The 14768-nt window shown below is 33.3% G+C and overlaps 1 protein-coding gene across 1 annotated transcript; it reads left to right on the top strand.

The window, feature by feature from the left end:
* The first annotated feature begins 5592 nt into the window (after window positions 1-5592).
* On the top strand, window positions 5593-13185 carry LOC127878775 (keratinocyte-associated protein 2-like). The gene is made up of 5 exons (XM_052425304.1): window positions 5593-5712; window positions 5997-6151; window positions 9984-10047; window positions 10787-10853; window positions 12804-13185. Exons 1-5 carry the CDS (start codon window positions 5709-5711, stop codon window positions 12913-12915), a joined length of 402 nt encoding a protein of 133 aa, XP_052281264.1. The 5' UTR covers window positions 5593-5708; the 3' UTR covers window positions 12916-13185.
* The last annotated feature ends 1583 nt before the right edge of the window (window positions 13186-14768 follow it).

The following is a 14768-nucleotide window of genomic DNA, read 5'->3' as shown; positions in this document are numbered from 1 at the left end:
TATTGGCAATTTTACTACTTCTTCGTTTTATGTTAATATGTTATGTTAATATATGAACACTTCAAGTGAATCGTGATTCTAAAAAATGTTGACTTGACATTTATAAGTTCGTGATTTTATGAGGGGGTGGTCTTACAAATTATATGTCCAAAAATGTATTCAATAAATAGATGATTATACTACATATAACATGGTGTCATGATACCATTTATCAGCTTCGTTGGTTGTGTAAAGTACCTTCGCACTCGAGGTTGCACCTCAGATCGATACGGCGTTTCGTGTTATTTTTCTCAATTAAAAGTCGCATATTCACTGAATGAAATGTGTGTTATGTAGTGAACGTAAATAACATCATATGTGTCCTAAAATGGCTTATTATGGATTTATTTCATCGTCATCGAAACGTACTGTATGTTGGTATTTGAATATGGGGCAGTTTTCTTTCCACGCATTCAAATAACACTGTTACATTCGCGTTTTGTCTTATGACATATGCAGACAATGTAGCTCAAGCCCAACCTGCGTACTGTCTTGCACAGTCTGGTAAGGAGCTACGCTTTCCGGTATTAAACAATCAATGTTTCGTGGTATCATTTGAGTATCCTTCTCAATATGCACGTCCTGACAAGACTTTGTGGATGAACGGGCTCTTAAGAGCTACATTGGCATCATATTACATAAGACCCATTTTCGCATGACGCTGGACCCGATATGTTTTCATTGATCTATTTCCTTAAAATTCGTGTAAATTTATATATTCGGCAGTAATGTGTTATCACCATAAGGCGTTTAATGATAGTAAATTCCGTCTTCCCCTGACGATGAACTGGCACTGACCCTAGAAGTCTTGGAGATGAAATTAACCGCTAATAGGTATTTGTAACTGGGCCAAAATGTGTACCCTATGTTTCGTATGAACATGCAGAGGGTAGCCCACATTTTCCTACACTGAACAGTGTAACATCCTATACTACATAGACGCGGTGATGTTTCCAATTTTCTGGGAGATTATGCTTACATCAGCCAATGAAATATTCAAATACATCATTCGGGTGTGCTTGCGTTAAGTAAAGATCATTTAAGGTGAAAAGCTGGGTTATACAGCTACGCCGAAAAATATGGAAAACATTTTATGCTCGAAATAACAAACTGTTCGACAATTTGATCCAGAGCTATTATCGAAACAAATCAAAGTTCTGCGAGGAGGTGATTTCCACAGATTTTGTTCTATGCTCGCACATACACCGTTAGTCTTAGTTACTTCTCCTCTAACTTCGTTGACGACATTGTATAACTCTTGTTTACTGTATTGTGTATGGACTCTGCTGCTTGGAGTTTGTTTCATTCTTTTCATCATCACCAATAGCATCGTTCTTTTGACCAATGGCAAGTATGGGTGAAATGAGGGACGACAACATATAGATCCTCATCAATTAAGGTCTGTTGTGGGCTGCTGGGAAGGGACGTCCATGCTTTCACATAGCCCGTCTAGCTTTTCTACTGACGACCTCGGCCTCTTAATTGATTTGAATATTATGGTATTTAAATTATAATAAATTAAATATTAGTACACGGGTGGTATTTCAGACCTTTTGTTAGTCATAATTAAACCTTTGCCAGTGACGTTGTCATTTATTAAAATACATCTTGTGACATTATGCTGCCAATGACACTCACATGAATAGCGTAAATAATATGTAGCATTGTATCGTTAAGATGACCTCTATGATATCATTGCTTCCGGTCATGGGTCAATATTAACCACGGGTCACCTTATTTGTACAAAAACTTATAAAAAAAGAGAGTAAACTATATCATGTACTACATTTTTTTGTGTTGTGAAAACATAAATTGTTAACACACAGTTAACAGAAACAAAATAATACGGGCAAAGCCCGCGAAGCGGTCGTTGACCGTTCATAATATGTTATTTAGACATAAAATTACATAAGAATACCACATAGGGATGCGTCTCAAAAAAATTTGCCACGCGACATATATTTTCGCGATGCTATTTATGACCTTGAACAAATCAAAAACACTTTGACATATGCTAAATCACATGTAAATACATACCTCAGGAAAAATTATATCAATGACATCATAATTGAGTAGCGAATCGCAATATATATTCTCGCTTTACTTGTTTTTCATCGCAACCGTTCCAGAATTAAGTCATTACTCAATTATCTCCCCTGAATACTCATCTTCAGTGGGTATAAGCCGAAGACTGTTTCACTACATACAGTGACAGTCTTTACCAAACACAATTTACGTGAACATAACCCGTCTTAAATATATTGCCGAATCTCAGATTTCTGTCGAATTTATTTGCTTTGATCTTTTCGATATCTTATTGTTATTATTATGCTTACAAATCACAATTGCTTGTTAAAAAATTATTTGTTTTTAACATTAGTTGGCATCTCTTTTCTTCCAGTATTCTCGCGGTATTTCAATAACGACACCCTACTGTTTATTTGTCAGAATTCGTGACGCATTTTCCATTCGCTCCCAGAAAGAAGTTTTAAGTGTGATCATGAGCAATATTCTGGTAAGTTGTCATTGTTATCCATCAGAAACTAATTTATTCACAAAATTTAAAGATATTCCGAACTTTTTAGTCTTTTAGCTTTAATTTTTAATGTAGTTACATCTCGTCTGCTCGCACTTTACCGATATCCCGAAAGGTTACATATCACTTTAATAAGTTTAGGCTTAAAACCACAAAATCCGATACCGTTGGATTTTCGTACCACAATCTTACGTAAAAAATCTTCCAGATTCGAAATCAACAAAAAACAAGACATTTATAAATTGTCTGCATTATTGATCAAATTTAAAGATATTTGTAATTGTTGGTTTTCCTTTTTTAGAAGCTGTTCTGCCAAGGCAAGAGCTGGTCATCACACAAGCCATTATATCCAGCAAAACTGACAGTTTTGGTTAACAGAAATCAACAAAGGAGGGTTTCTTGAACTATCAAAATTTCCAAGCTATATACACAGTTATTATCCGTGGTGATCTTTATTGGTTCTGTTGTTTACTTGGATGGAACATGTCATGTGTGAACTTTTATAGAACTTTGTAAAGTCTATATCTGTCTATCTATGAACATAAATCAGCTATGGTATAATAAGATCAGATGTCCAAACAATGTCAAAGGGTTGTTAATTATTAATTTGAAGGCAATTATGCTGAAAAAATATGAAAGTTACCATGCAAATTTAGTCTGTATATCGACAAGTGTCTGCCAATAAATGTCAAACTAGTAATACAAAACTTACCACAAGTATGTAAAAGCACTAAGTACCTGTTGTAACCATTTTTAGTAAATAGTGTAATCCTAAACAGTAGCAAATAGCTTGTTTAGTAAATGCATAATGCAATTAATATGATTTCCTTTCTATTGTGTAATTATCAATTGGTTGTTACTTGGTAATCCATGATAAATGTTTTATGGCTAGTACAAAACCAGCATTGTTAATTTTGTAAAAGGTAATAAAATAACACCCCTTTGTAATTTCATATACGTAAATATTCTTGTACTGTAGGTTGATGACAGTGTTTTAGTATTACTTATTTTGTAACTATTATTTTATGTGCAAATAAATGATGTGAAGTGTTTTGTATCTCCACACAATACCACATACCTTTTTTTTATATATGTACTGTGTTATGTGTTATTTGAATGTTTAAATAAAAAATATGGATGATATAACATGATGCATTCTAATATTTGCATTCAAATTGTAACTATAGAGCTAAGTGTATGCAGTTTATACTGTGATTTAAGAATTGCTACAAAATGGCTAGTTTTTTAGTGGCGACAAAATTTAAACTATTCAACAATAGTTTGCGAAAGAAAATTAGAAACCTGCAAGATACCTGTATTTATTAAATATTTTAATTGCGAAACAAGTATGTTGTTATGCTGTTACACATAATTATACATTGATAATAAATAAGAAGACAATTAGCGGTGTTAACGTTTCCCAACAGTAGAAATCATCCGTCTGATGAAGTCAGTGGTATACAGACGAAAGCTCCAGGTATGGCTTTCAATACGTAGTGTGTGTTATTTGACAGTCTAAAACTTATTGGATTAAAAAAAATCCTGTCAAATTTGTCAATCAAAATTGATTTGACACATCACATGATGTTGATTATGTTAAATCAGTGAACTGTATGCTAAATGGAACTGCTTTAGCAAGCTGTCAAGTTGAATTGAGACATTTGATGAAACAAACTGTTTCCTGGGTAGAACCAGTACTTAGTGTCTATATGACGTACCATGACGTCGAAAGTCTACAAGACCTACTAGGTAGAACGAGAAATGTACTTCGACTTACAATTTTTACCGACCCTTGAGTGTAAACCAATCAGAAGACACCCTACATCTGTTGCTTTTAGAGATATTTGACATTGAACATTATTATTATTATAATTTATACCAAATTATGCGACCATTGACCGCTTACTCATAGATATTGTGCGTATTTATTAAACATTATTATTATTATTATTTATACCAAATTATGCGACTATCGACCGCTAACTGATAGATATTGTGCGTATTTATTGACCTCGCGTGGCGGAATTAACCTCTGACTTATGCAAGTTATGGTTATCACAAAATACGACCAACGGGGAGGTTATTATACATTATTTATCCCGTTAATGTTTGGTAACTGTTTTGTTACCGTTGGGAATTTACTACACAGTAATGCGCTGGACGGTCGTGATACTCAGCCCCGCATGATCAATAAATACTCACAATATACTGAATAATCTTAATTTTAAAAAGGTAACAATTGAATCTTCTTCAAATTTGTATATAATCTATTTCAATGCATTAAATAATTGAAACTTCTATGTGTTTTTTTGCCATTCTGATATTTTTATGCATTGTGTCCTCAATTAAAAAAGAGATTATAAACATTTATTATGAATAAATCTGAAGGAAAAGCGGCTCAAGAGACAAGTGTTTTAATTGGCTGTTCAGAAAATGTGTACGTCGAAGTACAAACATGTATGTCGAAGTACAAATTGTACTTTGACGTACAAATATATACTTCGAGGTGTATTTTATAATTGTATGTCGACGTACAATTATTGTACTTCGACGTACATTTCTCTTTTTACCTTATATGTCTTCTTGACTTTCAACCCAAATGGTACGCCATAGTATGTCTTTAGGGTTATCTAAAAAATGCTACCACTTAAGCGATCAATACAGAGACCTCCCAGTGACTAAGCCAGTTAGCAGACACCCATCCACTATACCACAGCTACCGAACCAGCTTTAAATTCCTGTGGCTAGAAAAAAATAAGATGCTAGATCTTTAAGCTAGGAACATGTAACTCGTTTTAAGATTGAGTGTTTTTTTTATGCATTACTTAATTATTGCAACAATTATAATATTTTGAACACAATCATGTCCATATATTTATTAAAAATACATGGTTATCAAAAAAACTTAAAAAGCTTTTGCCCGTAAATTAGGTAGCACCTATAATCATAATAGTTGAAAATGCACTAGTAATTAATTCATGTTGTTTGAAGTTGGGTGTCATCCTCTATCACGTTAGCATAAATCAGAAACGAGACAAAACGGTTGAAAACGCCATTCTTAGTAAGGCGTAGGTTTTTGTTTGTACCGGAAGATTGTGGCACCGGACACTATTAACAGAAATAACAACGAAACATGGGTTAGTATAAGTTGCAAATCGATCAGTGCATACAAATAAAATAGCCTTTTCAGTCCTTTAGCGAAATGCTTTATAAAGGCTGCAATTTTATCGTCGAATTTTGTGACAGCGCTACATAGGCTAAATAATTATTATTTCGGACAATTCATTTCGGATAGTCATTGATATATTTTAGTTTTGTTAATATTTATCAACTATATTTTGTATCAAATATAACGTTTGAATTATCACCCTCCCCCCCCCAAAATAAAATAATGTCAATAGATCATGTCCCTTTCTTACAGCTGCATCAACGGGTCCTTCCTTGCTGCTGTCGGCTACCCTAATGGTTGTCTGCTTTGCGGGCATGCAGATGTTCCGGGCACAATTGGGGTCCACTGAGTACATGACCATTGTTGGAGGATTTGTTGGCTCAATCATCTTCATTTTAGCCCTGACAGTATCCTAACAGCTGATAATGATTTTTCTTGAATGGCATTATGCTTTTAGCTTTTATGTGTACATTTGTACAGCTCAAAGTTCTTCCTGATAAAACCAATTCGATGTAAATAGAAAACTCAGTCTCATGTTTTTTTATAAAATCCAATTCAATCAACCTAATACAATTTTACACACACATTATCTTTGTGTGTTTTTTTAAGGATAAGTGCTCAAAACAAAAAGTTGATTGAAAACTTATCAAACCAAAAGCCCAAGTTTTGAATTAAAGTCTCTATAACACTCAAAATCAACAACAATTTCGTTAAGTATTTTGTAAAATAAAGTTAACACCTAAACAATCAGTGTTCCTTATAGCAATAGCCACAATTTTTAACGCTAGATGAGGTATGATAACATAGATTTTTGTAGATACAAAATGCTGATTTTTATTTATTTGTGACACAATTCCATTTTAATTTCCTGCGAATATATCTATTCATATGACATACAAACACCATGTTAGTGTTCATGTGTTGTATGAATAGATTTTGTTGAGGGGAAATTAAATATGCAAAACAATAATAAAAATCAGCATTTTGTATCTACAAACATCTATTTTACCAGACCACATCTGGCGTTGAAATTTTTGCAAATTGCCATTGGCCATAAGGAACACTGATTTTTAATTGGTAAAGTTTCTTTCACGAAAAATTGTACAAATTTTTCATTGATTTTGAGTAGTAATGTTACTTTAACGATTCAATCTTTCTTACTGAGGTTTCAGAGAGGGTCAATGTGGCACTGTTTGTAGATTCGACACAAGACCTATCTTTCCAATGATTCTGAAGATGGTCATTGTATATTTAAGCTTATTTTCAAATTCTAAATTATCTGTGTTTTCCATTGCAAAAACATACACATTTTCGTGAACTGTTGATGTGTTTTTGAAACTTGGATTAATATCATTATTCTGGAAGCACATAATATCAAGTATTAAAGTTGTTTTACTTTTCCCTTAAAGAGAGACTTTACGAATTTTATGCCCCCGAATCGATAGATCGGGGGTATATTGTTTTTGGCCTGTCTGTCTGTCATTCTGTCCCAAAACTTTAAGGTAACAGTAAAGTTTTGCAATAACTTTTGAAATATTGAACATAGCAATTTGATATTTGGCATGCATGTGTATCTCATGGAGCTGCACATTTTGAGTGGTGTATGGTCAAGGTCATCCTTCAAGGTCAAAGGTCAAAAATTAAAAAATTTAATATATTAAAATTTTGCGATAACTTTTGAAATATTGAACATAGCAACTTGATATTTGCAGTCTCGGCCATACATGGCCAGACCGACGGACATGTCCTGTAAAATTTTGTAAGGTCCGGCCTGTCAGTCAAATTTACAGGACCGATTGTCTGGTAAAAAAACAAAAACAAATTCGTTGGTTTGTATAACTTTGTTTATGGCTCTGAAAGTTTTCTGAGTTGCAAAAAAAGCAATAGCGTCGTTATACACATGCTTTTCCGTACCAACGCTTTTTCTGCCGGAATTTTCCGAGGGCACCTGATTGGTCCATTTATGTGCATCCTACAAATGCAATTCAGGACAGTCCAAATCCATGACGGCCTAGTCGCTTAACAAGATAATCATAAATCTGATTATTACAATTTAAATGATGCAGATATCAATTTGTGTAGTTTTAATAGCAATAGTATAAAAATGATCATTGTCATTCGAACGTTATTATCTTGGCTATCAATGTCCATGCGTGAAAAAGGCCTGTTGTCATTTATCGAGGCCGTCGTCGGTTTAGGCTGTATTGACCAAACTCATACCTGACATGCGAGCTAAGCATCGCTTAGGTAAACAAGTATCAGCTACTTTGGTTTTGGAAAATCTTCTTAAGATATTACGAAGGAGCGATTCCTGTTTATATTCACTGTTAACATGCATTCAGCATTTAAAAAAAAAATGTTTTAACTAAACAAGACTAGTACCATGTATGACGTGTATTATTATTTAACGTCATGTGTGACCTTGAAATTAATAGCTTTTTAATAATTTTATCATTGTATATCATAAACACCTTGATCACAGTAATGAAACCAAGTTATTTTACTATTATATTCTGTAGCCGGTAGGTCCTGTAAAAAAGAAGAGTTCCTGAATTTTTCCTATTTTACAGGACCTATTGTCCTGTAAAACTTTGCCTAGTATGGATTTGACTGTATTTGGGATGCATATGTATCTCATGGAGCTGCACATTTTGAGTGGTGAAAGGTCAAGGTCATCCTTCAAGGTCAAAGGTCGAAAATTTAAAACTTTAAGTAAAGTTTTGCAATAACTTTTGAAATATTGAACATAGCAACTTGATATTTGGCATGCATGTGTATCTCATGGAGCTGCACATTTTGAGTGGTAAAAGGTCAAGGTCATCCTTTAAGGTCAAAGGTAAAAAGAAAGAGCGGTGCATTAGAGGGCATTATGTTTCTGACAAACACATCTCTTGTTATATGTGTGAAATTGTAATATATTGATAAAAATATATTACAATAACAAAAAATAGGCAAGAAAAATTATACATTGAAGACGAATTTCATAAAATGCAGCAATGACAAATTAGCGCCCGGAGCCAATTGTGACGAAGATATTTCGTACATATTTGCCTACAATAACTGAAGCAAATTTGTCGTTTTATTAGGATCGGAGTAAGTGTTTGTGTGTTGTATGAATATATTTTGTTGCAGGAATTGAAAAATGAACCGTTAAACTGAATTTAGATTCACATCGTACATGCATGATCTACATGCTGGCGAATTTAACTGTACAGACATTTTCGATTTCAGAATTAAATATCTGGCTTATTTCGCATTTTTCGACACATGTCCTTCTTAACTTTTATTTGAATTTTTATTTAAATATATGTATAAGAAGTTTTTTTCACATTTTATATAAATTCATTAATATTTGACAAAATCGTATAGTCTCGCTTTAAGGGATATATTTATTATCTGTTAGTGTATATTCATGCTAGAACATAGTTTATATTGCTCATTTTACCTATTACAGTGCCGTCTGAATTCTTAGAGTTTACATAAATAATGCTGTTACCAGTTGCAACTGGTCCCAGAGTGTAAAAAGCTGGGAGATAGATTATTTCCAATTATTAATTTAAAAGAACATATTTATTATTTTGGTTCCTATTCAGCATTGTTAATGCTTTAAGACTGCAATGATTATATTTTATTATTCGTTCCAAAAAGGGAAATAATCATTTTAAGATTGCAGTGCAGGTTTCCAAAGTTGTTTTTTTAATCCAATCAATTAAATAATTAAGAGCCATATCAGCAAACTGTATTAGATGTTCAAAGATATAAGCTGTTGTTGGTTTTGATTTACTTAAAACATGGTCGTGTTTTTATAATAAAATTACTCCGACTGTAAAATATTTATTTCCTAAATGATAATTGTGTACCCTGGAACACTCAAGTACACATTTTGATATGAATCAAATGAACAGTAAAGACTGCTGTCAAAATGCACACAATTGATACCATTGCTGTAAATGTAGGAAAATTGAAATGGAAGTCTTCAGTGTGCACTTTTTGTAAGCTCTAGTGTTAATCTCTCATTGTAATTATTTTTGCATCTTGGTAAATAAACGTGCATTTATTTATGCAATCTATTGTTGATATCTCACTTAAAGTACTTGTATTTTAATAATTGTATACCTAAAAAACTTTTTAGATTTGATATTATTAATTATAACAATTATGAAATTGATTTATAGTTGGTAATAATCTTGTGCATTTCTTTTGCCTTGCCATGATTGTTGGTCCTTAATTCACTCGCAGGCAATTAACAACTTTGAAAGTTTGATGTTTGGAAAAGGTTTTCAAGCGAGGTTTTTTCCAGAAGGTGAGATTTCTTTGTTTTTTGGGAAAAATTGTCACTAAAAGTGATATTATGGGCATTTTTCACTGTTAAATTTATCTGAAAAGAATTAACAGGTCAAAAGAGTTAGTTAAAATGTGGTTACTGACTAATTATCTGCAACCCATCTTGCTACCAGTTGTTTATAAAAAATATAAATTATGTTCAAAATTTTACATGACTGGTGAGTCCTCTAAGCCGAAATGATCCATAAAGCAAAATAGTGTCTTTGTGCCGTATGAACGAATCTGCACTAAAACTACATTTAGATTCACATCGTAAATCGAATAATTTCTGTCGTCGGTTGTCAAAACGAAAGTACGGTTGATATTCAAATGCATTATTTTTCTCTTTCCGGGATATTGTTTAAGTATTTTGATGCTGCATTAACAAATATAAGTGTATATGAAGTGAAAACACCAAAAATAAACAACGGTTGCGATAGACACCTATAAACTGTGAGATGCCCATAATATCACTTTAAATATAACTGACATAAATATTTATTTTATAAGTATTGTGGATATATGGACCCATATCTCTAAAACATTAACTAACTTAATGTGGAACCACATCATACCATTTTGCTACTTTATAATTAAAAAGTTGTACATTTATGATACAAAGAATAATTTGTTTAAGAATGGCTATTTTTTATTTGGGCATACTTAAATAGTTTTTAATATGTACGAGTTCAATGTAGGGCCTTGTGTTTCTTTTTCAGTTGCATTGGCATTGGTGGTTGCCATGTTTACTTCAGCTCTTGTACACAGAGTTTGTGTCACCACATGGTTAGTGTTTTGCTTTATTTTAAGATTTTTTTATCGTGTCAAATAACCCATTGTAGTGAGTAGGTATGAGGAAAATACATAATCGGTTCAGTTTGTTGGACAAATAAATAGGTTAAAACTTAAAGGGGCCTTTTCACGGATTTTAGCATATTTTGAAGTTTGTCATTAAATGCTTTATATTAATAAATGTAAACATTGGATCTTAAAAGCTCCAGTAAAAAAATCAAGAATAAAATTAAAAAAAGGAAAAAAAAGTAGCCCGTACCAGGGCTCGAACCAGTGACCCCCGGAGTCCTGGAGTCAGTCTGAAGTAAAAACGCATTAGCCCTCTCGGCTATTCCGCAGAGAATACACAGATAAAGTATTTTATACCTTATATAAGCAATCTTCGTAGTTTAGTAAATTTAAACGACAACAACAGAACTCTCCAAATTATTCAATCGCTTCGCGTTGCAACACTTTATAATTTTTAGGTTTTCAAATCGTCAAAAGATACATAATATAATAGCTATATTGGACTTGGGTAAATGTTCAGTTATACTGTTTCCTCACAAATATCATAACTAAAACGAAAATTTGCGAATCTGAAACAACTTTTTTCAATTTTGTCAATTTACCAAACCGTGAAAAGATCCCTTTAAGTAGGTACCTCTCTCTGTATTCTTCCCTAAATGGATCCTGTAATAACTAACCAGATGTGTTGATAGAGGACAATATGGGGAATATGCATGTTATGTCTTTTTTTTTCGCTCACCTGATTGCTCAGGTGAGCTTTTGGGATCAGTCTTTGTCTGTCGTCCGTCCGTCTGTCCACATTTGGTTGTAAACACTCTAGAGGCCATATTTCTTGTGCGATCTTCATGAAACTTGGACAAAAGATTTGTCCCAATGATACCTCGATCGAGTTCAAAACTGGGTCATGCTGGGTCAAAAACTAGGTCATAAAAAAGAAAAACCTTGTTAAAACTGTAGAAGTCACATTTCATGCCCAATCTTCATGTAACTTTGTCAAAATTTTGTCTTGATGATATGTTGGTTGAGTTCAAAAGTGGTTCCGGTCCATTGAAAAACATGGCCGCCAGTGGGCGGGCATTATTCCTTATTTGGCTATAGAGAAACCTTGTAAACAAAAACCTTTTAAAGACATGTAGAATTAGCATTACTTGCAAATGTTTGCACTGCAAAAAAAACATGCAAATGGACAGTACTCAATCAGAATTAATCATATGCTCACACTGCAAAAGTAAACAGAAGAGAACCAATCTAATATACTCTAGAGTACTGATTTTCAACTACCGGTAAGCAATGAACAAGGCCTTGTATAAAAGGTGAGCGATCTAGGGCCATCTTGGCCCTCTTGTTTCATGAAACTAAAGTTTTTTTTCGTTACAGAAATAACTGAAAACTAAAAATCTGCATCCTGTCATTACTAAAAAAGTACTTTAGCCCTCTTAGCTAGTGTAATAAACCTTATGGAGATGCTGTTCTTACTGGTTACAACATGTACCCAATAGGGGACTATGTTTTATCTGTGACGAAGTTCTTGTTTTGTTTACGTCTTATTAGGTCTATTAAGGTAATAAATATGATATTTTATGTAGAATCTGGCCACATATATAATGAATACATATACACATGAGATGCATTTCAGTTACATCAAAAGTTATAAAAATGCCCCACTATCTTCGCCTCCTAATACTAGGTATCTTGATCGTACTAAAAAGCCATGATGAATGTTTGCATGTTTTAATAGGCATGAAAAAGTTCATCATTTAGCATTTTCTGTTTTTCCACTTGAAACTTGTGACATGTTGTATGTCTTTTAATATCTGCAATGTACTTATATCTTTGATGTACTTAATTATTTTAATATATGTTAAAGCAATCTTTATTATTAATGTCTGAAACATGCATTTTTAAAACCTAGTAAACGACCAATCTGTTTTTCAGCTTTATCTTTTCCATGGTGGCCCTATACTACATCAACAAGGTTTCAGCAACAAAGTACCAAGCCACATCTGTTGCACAGACACCAAAGCAGGATAAGAAGAAAAAGAAATAGACTGTTCAGTGAATATTAGACTCAAAATATGTGTACCTGTCACTAGTGGAATTCTGTACTGTGTGTTTGTGTTATTCTACATGCTCTATCATAAAACAATGGTATTAATACTAAGAAACACTTTAAGTTTATTTTCTCATGATATGTTCCATACTTTGAAAAGAACGCTTTGTACATCAGGTTAATTTATAAATATATTATTATAATTTTCATTGGCATATATACATGTAAAATGTTATTGAAGTTAGTGACAAATAAACGTTAAGATAAGTGTTGATATCTGATTTCTCCTGATGGCCTTCACATTATATTGCGTTGGAAATTGGCCTTAACTACAAATATTACCCAACTGTAGAGAAATCTTTTTTGTCCTTGAAAAAGTAGTGTGTCGATAAAATATATGCCCATTCATCGAGATATCGACCAGATGATTTTGCAATGAAAAAGCATGGTTTGCCTTGAAGAAGTGACTTTGTAAGAGAATACTTACAAGATTACCACCTTTTAATTTGCCTTTAACCAATACTTATATGGCAATTATTTTTAAACGACTGGCGTCAATGGTCAGCTATCTATAAAAACATGTGAATTGCATGTTATCTATCAATTAAGATTAAAACCATGACGGAAACACATTTAAACCATTACATTTATTAACCACTGTTTAATTTAAATGATTTCATTTCGAATTGCAAGCAAAACCTGTTATGCCAAACAAATGCATTGATCTATCTCGCTACCATTTTAATTTAAAAATAAATATGAATCTTTACTGAAATCAACTCAATAATGTTAATCAGTCCATAATTTTGAAGAATCTTAATTTGATTTACCTAACATAATGGTACAACTATACAAAATGGAAAACATTTAAATCAAAATTTCCAGGCAATCGGTTCAGATCAACCCTAGGGAGGAAACTCGTCTTGTAATCAAGAACACCTTTTCTTGATCTGTAAGGAAAAATGGCTTAAGTTGAGTCATGAAAAAATGAGTCTTATGCCACATGCTGCAGTGTGCCACCTGACAAGTCTGCGCAGTCTGTCATGAGCTACCGTGTCCCTTATAAAGCCACACAAGATTTCGTGGCCTTATAAGCAACCAGGGTAGCTCCTGAACAGACTGCGCGAATGTAGCATAAGACCATTTTTCGTGCGACGTGGGTCATTTAAAGTATGTGATAGGGTTGTGGATCAACCGCAACATTTAAGTGACAGAGGCATAAGCATGTTTAAAGAGACACTATATCCGAAATATTGACACGTAACAAATAATGCAGATTTCCAGTTTTCACAATTACCTTTATCTTGTAACAATTATATTATGATATTATCATTATGAAAAAGATACAATGTCCAAGCGGTATTTAGGGCAAATTCTTGTAAATGATTTAACTACGACGCCCGCGAGAAATGTTTCAGTACGTCAGCCGTCTGTATGTCCCTATAACAACTATGAAGGCGTCACAAAGAGTTCAGCATGTGACGTTTGGTAAGCGGCACCATGCTTGACTTTATAAGGGATTTTCAATATGAGCCCTTAGGTTAATATATTTTCCGAGAAAACTTTCAATAATACGAACACTAGTGTGGTCAATACGCTTATTGATCACATGTTCTCACATATTAAGACAATAATTTAACATTGCAATAGCTGACGCGCCCGTTTTCGGTCGGTAATGATGTATATGTTCATATACCGTTATTCCTTTTCTTGTCGGGAACACCAGGATCAGAAATGGGCACCATTCGCTTCTCTTCTAGCTGAATGGGCAAGTTTATGTTGTCCCTATCGAACTCTAGCTCGTTTATGTTGTCGCCATCGAACGCTTCTGCAAAAAAAAAACATGAAAT

The sequence above is a fragment of the Dreissena polymorpha genome, chromosome 4, assembly GCF_020536995.1.
Source record: "Dreissena polymorpha isolate Duluth1 chromosome 4, UMN_Dpol_1.0, whole genome shotgun sequence".
NCBI classification, from domain to species: domain Eukaryota; kingdom Metazoa; phylum Mollusca; class Bivalvia; order Myida; family Dreissenidae; genus Dreissena; species Dreissena polymorpha.
This window is presented reverse-complemented; position numbering and strand designations above follow the sequence as displayed.

Coding starts and splice junctions, on each gene's coding strand:
- LOC127878775 (XM_052425304.1), top strand. Junction 6,152..9,983: donor TCTTCATTTTAGCCCTGACA/GTATCCTAACAG, acceptor ATTCACTCGCAG/GCAATTAACAACTTTGAAAG. Junction 10,854..12,803: donor AGAGTTTGTGTCACCACATG/GTTAGTGTTTTG, acceptor TCTGTTTTTCAG/CTTTATCTTTTCCATGGTGG.